This window comes from Bombus vancouverensis, chromosome 7 (genome assembly GCF_051014615.1).
Source record: "Bombus vancouverensis nearcticus chromosome 7, iyBomVanc1_principal, whole genome shotgun sequence".
Lineage (NCBI taxonomy): Eukaryota > Metazoa > Arthropoda > Insecta > Hymenoptera > Apidae > Bombus > Bombus vancouverensis.
Genome location: NC_134917.1, coordinates 11735005 through 11745570, shown reverse-complemented (window position 1 = coordinate 11745570; position 10566 = coordinate 11735005). Strand labels below are relative to the sequence as shown.

Here is a 10566-nt window from a genome sequence, read left to right as displayed (position 1 = left end):
TGTTATATTAGGTTCTTTCTTTTATGTTATATCTTTTTATTTGTCTTCACATGTATCTTCTCTATATAAATATATCTCCTTTAAATGTATCCTCATAAAATTTGCTTAATTTTTTCTTCCTTCTTCGTCGTCTTCTATTTTCTATATAAAAGAAGTTAATGTCTTAATTTTTCTATGTAATAATATCATGTAAGAAATGTTTATTGAAGATGTGCACAAGGAATAAGATTACTTCTCAAATTAAATTTATTAAAACTATGATAATATAAAAATATATCAAAATTTATTTTTTTTAATATTCTTTTCAAAAAAATTTAATAATTTTACAATAGACACCTTTTTGTACAAAAAAGAAATGAATGATTAAATTTATATTATTAAAAAAGAAAAATCACAATATCCATAGCGCATTCTTTATATTACTTCTTCTTAGCATTACTTGAACAAAATTAATCATCTTATTTTAGTATTTCTATATATAAAATAATTGAAAAAAAACTTAATTTTTTAAATGCTTTGCAATAATTTATATGCATAATTGAGACGAATCGTATACCTTTCTGTTTAGCAATTTTAATGTTCTTTTCCATTTCTGCCTTGTATATTTCTTGCTTTCTCTTCATCATAATGTCACGAGCAGCTGCTATTTCGTCTTCTAAATACCATCGGAGAGGTCCTCTGCATCGTTTACATATCATTAATTCACCCAAAGTTTCAATGTCTCTACCTCTATCTGGGGTTCTACCTTGGGTTCTATCTTCAGGGACTTTTACAGTACCCTCAAGTCTGGGGGTCCGGTACCTACGACGTCGATACGGTTGGGCATACGACTGGTTGCCCCAAATAACTTGTTGACCACTTCGATATTTACTCCGAAGTCCACCTCGTTGAGCATTTCTTTGGATACTTCGTTGTCTGAAAGATTGGATGTCGTCATGTTCTTGAAGGCGGAATTTAATATCAGGTCCTCCTTCGAGTGGACCGCTTGAAGGAAAAAGTGGCTCGGGCTCTTCTTTTAATGAGAGTAATTTTGGGTCGTAGTCTTTGATATCACAACAAAATCCATAAGGTTTTACTAAAAAATCATGCTGTGATGTACTAACATTAAGTTGTTTTACTCGGCTCTTTTTCATGTTTTCTTTTTGGTAATTTAATATTGACGTACTTTAAATTTAAGTAAAGAATATATTAAGCGAAAAAGGGAGAAGAATCATATTGGGTTCTTGTTAGAAATAGGTTTGAAAAATTTGAAAGAACTATCTAGGAGAATCATTGTTTTCGTGTTAAGTACGTGTAAGGGTTATTATAAAAATGTAATTAAAATAGTTATAACAAAAATTTTTATTGTTTTTAATTATTTACTGTAATGACTAGAGTATTAATCGTCAAAAATTAAATACTCAATATAGTTCACGAATTGAACTTTATGTTAAAAATCATTATTAATAATGTATATAAACAAAATATTTTTATCTTAACTGGTTGGAAATTTATCATCTTCATCATGTCTTGTAAAAAAAAATTTGTATCTTCTAAATATAATTTGCAATTAAAATAGGGTCAGTTAATATTAATAAGTACATAATTTTGTTTGGTTTGAATATACATATAGATTATAGACTGATATATTCTGCTAAAATTCTGTGTGTGTATATATATATATATATATATATATATATATATATATATATATATATATATCCTGATACATTTATACAGTAAACAGCGTTTGCTACATTTGATGTAAACGAGTGGTACCATTTTAGAAAAGAGAAAACTATATATATACAATTTAAAAATTACTAAACGGTATGTGTGATTTTGAAACGTTACTCATAACAAGTTATTCATAAAATTATGAATTCCTCTACTTTGTCATCTGGAAGTTTGAGCCACTCACCGGGACAAAGAGCTTCGGAATCTCAGGATTCAGAACTAACCTCTGTTGGGAATCAAACTTCGAAAATTTTGAATCAAATGAAATCCGAGTTACAGGAGCAAAAGCAACAGGATCGTCTACTTCGAGAGTTACACTTAAAACGCGTTCAATCATTAAGGAAAGAATTGGATTACATTAAGGCAACAGAGTGGAGATACCAGTCAATTGATCGGTATATCTTAATTATTCGAAGTTTTTAAGTTGCAAATACCTTTTTATATACAATGTTTACGTGAATTTTAATGACAAAAATAAATTTTCATAGGTACATGGATAGATATAATAGAAATTAAATATGTTTTCATTTATATGTACCCTTATAAAGTATGCTATAGGACATAGGTCATCCATTAAAGACGAACCAGATGAAGAAATAAACAATGTTATAGCTCGCATTGAAAATGTGTATAGAAAAGAAATAAAAGAAGATGAAAGTTTTAATACGGATGCAAGTTATTACAAAACAGGAAGTATTAGTTTTATTGCCACAGATTACATAGTAGTTGATGACTTTTATGTTTATGATATAAAAAACACTTCAATAAGTAACTTAAAAGTAGGTGATAAAGTTTCTTATTTGCTCTCACCAAAGCAAGACAATCTAGAAAAACAACACAAAATAAAAAAGATTTTTGTATTAAATGAATCATGGGATAATGAAGTAGAACATTCTGAGATTGATAGTACCAAACCAGAAACATTAACAAGATGTGTAATTGGAAAAGTTATAGAACGTAAGAATCGACTATTAGTTGTAGAACCTGACAACATCACTGTTGACTTGAATAAAGTACAATCTGATTTTATTCCTGTAATTGGAGACTGGTTACAATTAGAGTCAGAAGTAGAAATCGATGAAATTTCTTACAATTTAAATGGAGAAATTTTAGAGATAAAAAGAATACAACCCTTACGATCAAAGTTAAATATTGGAACTGTAACTAGTTTTGATCCAACTAAAGGAGTTGGTGTTATTGAAAAGGATATTGTATTTAATAAAAACATATGTGATTCTGGTTACATTCCTTGTGTTGGTGATAAAGTAATAAGTGATAGTATTGAGAGTGATCAAGGACTTTATACATGGAGGTCATTGACTGTGGTTCCAGTATTTCAGGCAAGTTTAGCATTTGAAACAGAAAAGTTTCACAATTCACATTTCAAACAGAAATTGTTTTACAATTAATTTTTGAGAGTACATTAAATTGCATTTTCAATCAATTTTATAACTTAATAGCAACAAGAAAGATTACTTATAATAAAAAGTCTAGTAAAATGTAATTTTAATAAAAATAAATTTATTTTTTTAGGTCTCTAAAGAAGCTAATTTACCAACATTAAATAATACTTCATATAAGTTAAAAAAGGATTTAAATGAACTTGTAAAAAATAAATGCGGTATTGTTATAAGTGATAATATAAATATTGATTTAAATGTACGAGAGGAAAAAAATTTAACAATTACTATAGAAAATGTAGGTAATACTACTCATGTATTGCGTAAAGGTTGTTTCATGATAAAAAAAAGCCACTCTCAACTAATATTAATTCAACCAATTACTCCTAATACAGTTTCAGTATTAAATCCTTCTGATAAATTAACTTATATATTTAAATGTACAGCAAAATTTATTGGTACAAGCAAAGAATTATTTATCTTTAAGTTCAAAGATTTTGAAATTGGACGATTTTTTAACATTACTGTTAAACCTAAAACTATACAAAACAAGTCAAATTCTAAAAGTAGTAGTTATAAAACTAATTATGTACCACACCAAGATGAATGGAATGAAGCTACATACATTCCAGGTATTCGTCCATGTAAACCACCATCATTTATTAAAGTGCGAAACGTGATATACAAAGTTCCTAAGCTTTATTGGGATGTAATATCAAAGTGCATAAATGAAAGAAAATCACAAACTGAGTGTAAATATGATATAGAAAATGCTATATCTTGTTTGTCAAATAGACTTTCTTTTCAATCATATAGAGATCGGTTTCATGCTTTATTATATCTGGAAGAAATTGCTCAAACGATAAATATGCAACGATACAATATAAGTAGCACAGTAATGAGACACTGTGGAGAATATTTGGTTATGGAAGTGCCAGGGCTTGCAGAGAAACGTCCTTCTCTTCTTGTTGGTGATAGGGCCATAGTATCTTTCAAGTGGGATAGTTCTCAAGGTATGTTATAAAATTTAAAATGAAACTGCATTATAAAATTTTATACCATAATATGGTTGATGTTTATATTAATCAGTAGTTATTATTATTTATTTTAATTATTTTATAATTTTTTTATTTATAAATTTTAATAATGTTCGAAATAGGAAAATTAAAATATGAAGGATTTATTCACAAAGTTACAAACTTGGAAATTTTTTTGAAATTCAATTGCCAATTTCATCAAAAATATAATTATGAAGATTGTCAAGTAACATTTAAATGTTCACGATCAGCCATACAACGTTGTCATAATGCAATTGATATGGCTACAAATCGTCTTGGTCAGAACTTTTTGTTTCCCACTCATGTAATTGAAAAAGAATCTCAGTTAGATCTTGAAGAACTTGAAGCAAAAGATAAGTCAATTTCTAAGTTACTAACTCGTCCGCGGACTGATTCTGTATCGTCAGAATCTTCTTCCACTAGTACTACATCTACAAGTAATAAATCTAATATGTCAAAATCATTTACAAAAATGTCAGTTGTACAACGATTATTTAATGTTGAACCTATTGAACAAAATAGGGAAAATACAATAGAACCTGATGTAAAAGACAAACAATGTATTGAAACAAAAAGTGAAGCAAATGTTACGAAAAATTCAATAAATACAGCAATACAAAATTCAAAAGAGACATCAATTTCTTCCTATAGTAGTGAATTACAACCAATTATTTCACAAGTACGAAAACGAAAGTTGCTTTGGTTTAATAAAAATTTGAATCATTATCAAAAAGAAGCTGTAAGAAACATTTTAAAAGGACATGCACGACCATTGCCTTATGTAATATTTGGACCACCTGGTACAGGAAAAACCATTACTCTTTGTGAAACAATTCTGCAAATCTTATCAACTATACCTGAAAGTCGATTATTAGTTGCAACACCATCTAATAGTTCAGCAACTCTTATAGCAGAAAGACTTTTAGATAGTGATATACTTAAACCTGGTGATATGGTATATATTAAATTTACATAATCCCATTCTACTGTAATTTTACATGGATTTAATTCAAACTTTTAATAAATAACAATAACAGAACAAAAATAGTTTCACAAATAAATTTGAAGATAATTAACATTGATATTGTATTGATTTTTCATATTTTCTGTTTAATTCTGTTTACACATACTATCTTATTTGAAAGTTGCAATAAAAGTATAAACTATAAACTTTTTAAATTTAATTTAAATACTTTCCTTTTTTTTAGGTACGACTCATAGCTTATCATTGTTTGAGTAGTGATTCTATACCTAGTAAATTATTGCCATATTGTGCTACAGCAGAATTAGCAGATGAAACAACAATTGAAACGCCAAAGTATAATGGAGTGGGACTAAAATTAAATTGTACTATGAGTATACTTGGACGTCATAGAATTACTATTGGTACCTGTACTGCGCTAGGAATATTAAATAATATGGGCTTTCCTCATGGACATTTTTCACATATATTAGTTGATGAGGCTGGTCAAGCAACAGAACCAGAAATTATGATTCCACTTAGTTTTATTCGTTGTGACTATGGGCAAGTAATTCTCGCAGGTGATCCACTACAACTTGGCCCAGTTGTACAAAGTGAAATAGCGAAGAATTTTGGTTTAAACGAATCATTTTTATCACGATTGCTACGTCATTTTCCTTACCAAAAAGATCCTAATGGCTTTGAAACATGTTATGATCCTCGACTTGTTACAAAGCTTGTTATAAATTATAGAAGTTTACCAGAAATACTAGAATTATCAAGTTCATTATTTTATGATTCTGAATTAAAAGCACAGGTACATTTATCTATATTATCGATGACTCGTTTCTTAAGTTTATATCATGGTAATTAAGAAAAATAATGTTTTTAGGTATCCTCTAAAACAAGTAAAGAAGCCAGACTTTTACAAATATTAGCTACTGAATTGCCAAAGAGAAAGGATACACCACCAGCTATAATTTTTCATGGTGTAAATGGCGAAAATTGTAAAGATGATGACAATCCAAGCTGGTATAATCCTGAAGAAGCAACTCAAGTATATCTTTATCTACTAAAGTTATATAAATGCGGTATTTCACCTGATGATATTGGAATTATAACTCCTTATCAAAAACAGGTAATATAATTGAACATAATTTGTCAAAAACATCTATAAAATTATTTTATACTTTATTCATTAATTACTTAACAGGTTCTTCAAATTCGTGAATTACTCATGGAATTAGATGTGGAATTACCAAAAATTAGTAGTGTTGAAGGATTTCAGGGTCAAGAGCGTAATGTTATCATCATTTCAACTGTGCGCTCTTCAATTAATTTTATAAATGAAGATATTAAACACTCTCTTGGATTTGTTGCATGTCCTCGAAGACTTAATGTTGCAATTACACGAGGTCGTGCTTTGGTTATCATTTTAGGAAATCCTACACTTTTAGCCCACGATCCTTATTGGAGGAGTGTGTTAATATATTGCATCAATCATGATTCTTATACTGGTTGTAGTTTCGGTTTTCCCGAAGATATAGAACATTCTTGGATAGAAACAAATGATTAGCTACTGATGAAATTAGCAACTTATTATTCATGACAATATTCATTAATATCGCGTCTTTTAATTTACCGAAATATCTGTTATTCAATCATAAAATTACATTTTCTCTAACATACAGTATTTTATGTCCATACATCTTTTTACAAAGAAATAAATGATACTGTTAATATTATTAGAATATGTATGTTGAAAACTATATTATTTTCGTATAAATTAATAGAAATTTTTAATGTAAAATACCTATCTCTAACATTAAAATTTTTTAAAATGATAAGTTTATATTTTTTAACTTCCATTTATTTTGATAAGTTTGATTGTTAATTTCTTTATATCATTGTATGGATCAAAACAATATATTTATTTTTTAGATTAAATAGGAATCTTTTGTTAGAGAGCTGACTTAAAGGTACTTGAAATGAGATACATTAAAAAGAATTACTGAATTATACTTCTTTTTAACACGTTTCTTATAATGAAATGTGCCGATACATGTTACAAACAGTACAATGGTTTTTATGTTGTAATGTACACACATATATTTATACAATGTTCCTACAAATATATTTTTATTCATTCAATTTAATCTTTTAAAGAAAAATGTATGAATAAAAATATATTCGTTTCACGTTAGAACTCCGGCTTCCGCTTACATGCATAGAATTGAATTATTTCACTCCGCGTGTTTCGCTTTTAGGTTGGGGTTGAATTAAACAATTGGATGTTTTTAAACAATATCCCTGCATATTGCATCATGATGTCATAAGTCCAGATTCCACGAAATTTGGTACTGCAAAAAATAAAACAGTTTGCTATAATGTGTACAAGAAAAAGAAAACGAATTACATTTAGAGAGAGAAAATTTTTTTGTGCTTTTGATCTATGCATATATGAATGATTTGATGAATGGATAATACCTTGGATATTGTATAGGATACGATTCAATTACAGTGTAATTCTTAGTATAATAGCTTAATTTGAAAAAAATTAATGAACAAGTATTAGTATAATATGCCTCTCCTTTTATTCTCATTATATGAAAGTAAAGTGTATATTATATAATAATGTAATTGTTAAGAAAGCAATTATGTAATAATTAAAAAAATTTAGTAAAAAAGGAATGAATATTTAAGAATATTTATATGTAAAGTGTGATTTCTTGATGGAGAGAATCATAATCATTTTGAGTTAATCAGGTGACTGAAAAAAGCGAAAAAATACTGATGTATGAAAAATGATTGTGAATGATACTGACCTTAGTTAGTTCCACACTATACTTACAGGGTCTTGATTCTTAGCTTTTAGTTTCCGTTCAATTAAATTTTCTAATGCTTCACTACGAACACTTAAAGTTTCAATTTTCTCGACTAATTGTTGATAAGGAGATGCGGGCTGTCCACCCATTACAACATGCCCTAATTTGCTGTCTATTTTGGCATCTAGTCGTGCATTACGAATTAGATTAACGATCCAACATTCTGCTACATCTGCTTTCATATTAAGCTTTTCTGCAAGCATTCTGTAATATAAAAATGTATTAACGAATTATAAAAATATATTCCAATATTTCAATGTACATAATTAAAAACATAAAATTATTATATACCCAATACTTATACATTGATGTATTCTACAAAATGTTTCGAAGATCATTAAACGTGCGTTCTCTACAAATTCGCTCAGTAATGCAATTAAGAAAAAGTCATTAAATACAACTGTTTGACATTCTTGTAGTTTTTGTCTTGCTCCATCAAAATCAAAATTGACATATAAATGTTCTAGAAATTCTGTGATGGGGTCACGATATGTATAAGATTCCTGTAAAGAATAAACAATAATTAATACGTCTTAAGATTATGTGTAACTTAAAAATATTTGGTAAATATTCACGAAAAGAGAGCCATTTATAATTTCGGTAATTTTGAAATATATTGTAAATCTTAGCATATTGAACAATTTTTTCTTATGCATGTAACCGGCGATCAGCCTTAGTATTCAAGTTATGTGCAAAAATATCCGGTCGCTCGGCTTTGTTTTTTAAGCTGAGTTGGATTACTATGTAGTATTATTAATTCGATCGCCGAGAATAAATATAAACAATACTGAGCAACCAAATTAATATTACTATGTACTAACCCAAACCAGTTTGAAAAGTAGGGCAGAGCAACTGGATATTTTTGCATATAAATTGAAAACTGAAACAAACCGTTGGTTATATGTATAGGGAAAAGTTGTTTGAAATGTCGAGCTTTACAACATATTTAAAAATCAACAAAATCGGAAATGGCTCCTTTTTTGTGGATATTTACCAAATATTCTAATAAAGAATTACTACAAACCTGCTGTATTACTTTTACAAGATCTTTCAAGATAGATCGCCTGGAACGATTAACGATGACAGCAGCTGCTAAATATCTCAATATATGAGGACACATTGTCTGAATTGCGTTTAGGTAACTGTAAAACAACAAATGCGCATAATTTTATATCCTTTATCATACTTAAAGTATATTATGTTAGTAATACAATACTTATAAAAATATTCACATACTGTGGTCTATAAAGAAACATTTCTACGATTAAATCTCTGCCTTTCACATGATTAAAAAATACAAATAAACTCCAATGAATAAGCCATGTTCTTTGTTGTAATACTTGAAGAGAATTTCCTATGACATTGCTATCAATGTATTCTCTTAATTTGTTTACATCCTCTAATGCAGTTTCCCAATTTTGCACTAGAATTTCTGATGCCAGTTTGCCCCAAAGTACATTTAAATAATTCTAAAAATTACAAATGTCTGCTTTATTATCTTAAAAATAATATAAATTAATCTATTTGTATCAAACATATAACTATTATATCATTACCTTATCAGTTGGTGGCATTATAAGCATATAAAAATATAAATATGATGTAGAAACAGAATAATTGCCACATTCATAACGATATTTTGCTAATTTCACGAAACTATCCATCATTTCCACTCTAAACTATAAAAAGATAATATATGTAAATTAAAATAGATTTGTTAAAATATATAAGAGATACATAAATACTATACATAAAAACTTGATAGAAAAATGTTTTTTAATATTTTTTATGTTAATTTGTTAGATTTATACAAAAATAAGATACCGTATGTGGTTTCATTTCACTTACCTCAGATTCTTGAGTAAGATAATTGTTCAATGCTTTAGAATCTCGCATATTTTCCATTTTCTTCATAACTTCTTCATTATTCATAAGTTGCACAACGACAGACACATTATTTTGTAAAATACCAAGTTCTTGTAGTACATCTGCACGACGAGCTTTCAATTCCTACAATTTGAAGTTCTCAATCATGCTTTTTATTTATAAACATATAATTATCACTTATTAAATTTATTTGTACCTCTGGCACTTCTAAGTTAGGATAAAGCTGTTTCCGAATGTCAATTGTATAATCTATCATATTTGTTTTGCTAAGAATATCGAGCTTAGCTTGAAGTAATTCGTCCTCATCGTAAATCTAAGAAGCACAAGTGTATTATAACCAAACTGTCTAAAGCAAAAATATTCTTTTTTTTTTATTATACCTGTTTTGCAGATAGGAATTCCAAAAGTGGAAAAACTAAATGCCGGTCAAGATATTGACCTATACGTGATGTTAAATCGAATTTCGCCATTTCAGATCTTAAAGAAAATCGGATTAAAGCGATTCTAACCACAATCTACGGATAAGAAAGGAATTGAACACGCTCCACGTTAGCGTCGAAGAACATAGAATATACAGAGCGGAAAGATTTAACCCAACAAATGGATTGCGTTATACGTACTATGATTTGTCAAATGATGTATTATAACATATTATATAT

The 10566-nt window shown here is 28.1% G+C and overlaps 3 protein-coding genes across 4 annotated transcripts; 1 reads left to right on the top strand and 2 right to left on the bottom strand.

The window, feature by feature from the left end:
• Positions 1–10: 10 nt before the first annotated feature.
• Positions 11–2053, bottom strand: LOC117159088 (uncharacterized). The gene is made up of 3 exons (XM_033338624.2): positions 1941–2053; positions 557–915; positions 11–141 (listed from the first exon to the last, which is right to left on the bottom strand). Exons 1-3 carry the CDS (start codon positions 2051–2053, stop codon positions 62–64), a joined length of 552 nt encoding a protein of 183 aa, XP_033194515.2. The 3' UTR covers positions 11–61.
• On the top strand, positions 1973–7009 carry armi (probable RNA helicase armitage). The gene is made up of 7 exons (XM_033338610.2): positions 1973–2111; positions 2205–3056; positions 3250–4129; positions 4276–5129; positions 5383–5952; positions 6028–6273; positions 6349–7009. Exons 2-7 carry the CDS (start codon positions 2235–2237, stop codon positions 6709–6711), a joined length of 3735 nt encoding a protein of 1244 aa, XP_033194501.1. The 5' UTR covers positions 1973–2111; positions 2205–2234; the 3' UTR covers positions 6712–7009.
• Positions 7010–7143: 134 nt separating this feature from the next.
• Positions 7144–10476, bottom strand: eIF3e (eukaryotic translation initiation factor 3 subunit E). 2 transcript variants are annotated; one of them, XM_033338620.2, is made up of 9 exons: positions 10288–10476; positions 10104–10220; positions 9869–10030; positions 9577–9699; positions 9257–9489; positions 9045–9162; positions 8312–8523; positions 7961–8224; positions 7144–7495 (listed from the first exon to the last, which is right to left on the bottom strand). In XM_033338620.2, exons 1-8 carry the CDS (start codon positions 10375–10377, stop codon positions 7966–7968), a joined length of 1314 nt encoding a protein of 437 aa, XP_033194511.1. In that variant the 5' UTR covers positions 10378–10476; the 3' UTR covers positions 7144–7495; positions 7961–7965. The 2 variants fall into 2 exon arrangements, with proteins under 2 accessions (XP_033194511.1, XP_033194510.1); XM_033338619.2 differs by having other exon boundaries at positions 7987–8224.
• Positions 10477–10566: the final 90 nt, after the last annotated feature.

What these genes read in the sequence shown, in the direction of transcription:
- eIF3e (XM_033338619.2), bottom strand. Translation starts at nt 10,377, where the DNA reads ATGGCGAAATTCGATTTAACATCACGTATAGGTCAATATCTTGACCGG. An exon ending in TTGTAAAAGTAATACAGCAG is followed by an intron (nt 8,524 to 9,044) that starts GTTTGTAGTAAT and finishes TATTCTTTACAG; the next exon opens with GAATCTTATACATATCGTGA. An exon ending in AAGCTAAGAATCAAGACCCT is followed by an intron (nt 7,496 to 7,986) that starts GTAAGTATAGTG and finishes TATTTTTTGCAG; the next exon opens with TACCAAATTTCGTGGAATCT.
- armi (XM_033338610.2), top strand. Translation starts at nt 2,235, where the DNA reads ATGTTTTCATTTATATGTACCCTTATAAAGTATGCTATAGGACATAGG. An exon ending in CTGTGGTTCCAGTATTTCAG is followed by an intron (nt 3,057 to 3,249) that starts GCAAGTTTAGCA and finishes TTATTTTTTTAG; the next exon opens with GTCTCTAAAGAAGCTAATTT. An exon ending in CAAGTGGGATAGTTCTCAAG is followed by an intron (nt 4,130 to 4,275) that starts GTATGTTATAAA and finishes TGTTCGAAATAG; the next exon opens with GAAAATTAAAATATGAAGGA.
- LOC117159088 (XM_033338624.2), bottom strand. Translation starts at nt 2,053, where the DNA reads ATGATTGAACGCGTTTTAAGTGTAACTCTCGAAGTAGACGATCCTGTT. An exon ending in AAGTTTGATTCCCAACAGAG is followed by an intron (nt 916 to 1,940) that starts GTTAGTTCTGAA and finishes CCAATCTTTCAG; the next exon opens with ACAACGAAGTATCCAAAGAA. An exon ending in TAAAATTGCTAAACAGAAAG is followed by an intron (nt 142 to 556) that starts GTATACGATTCG and finishes TCTTTTATATAG; the next exon opens with AAAATAGAAGACGACGAAGA.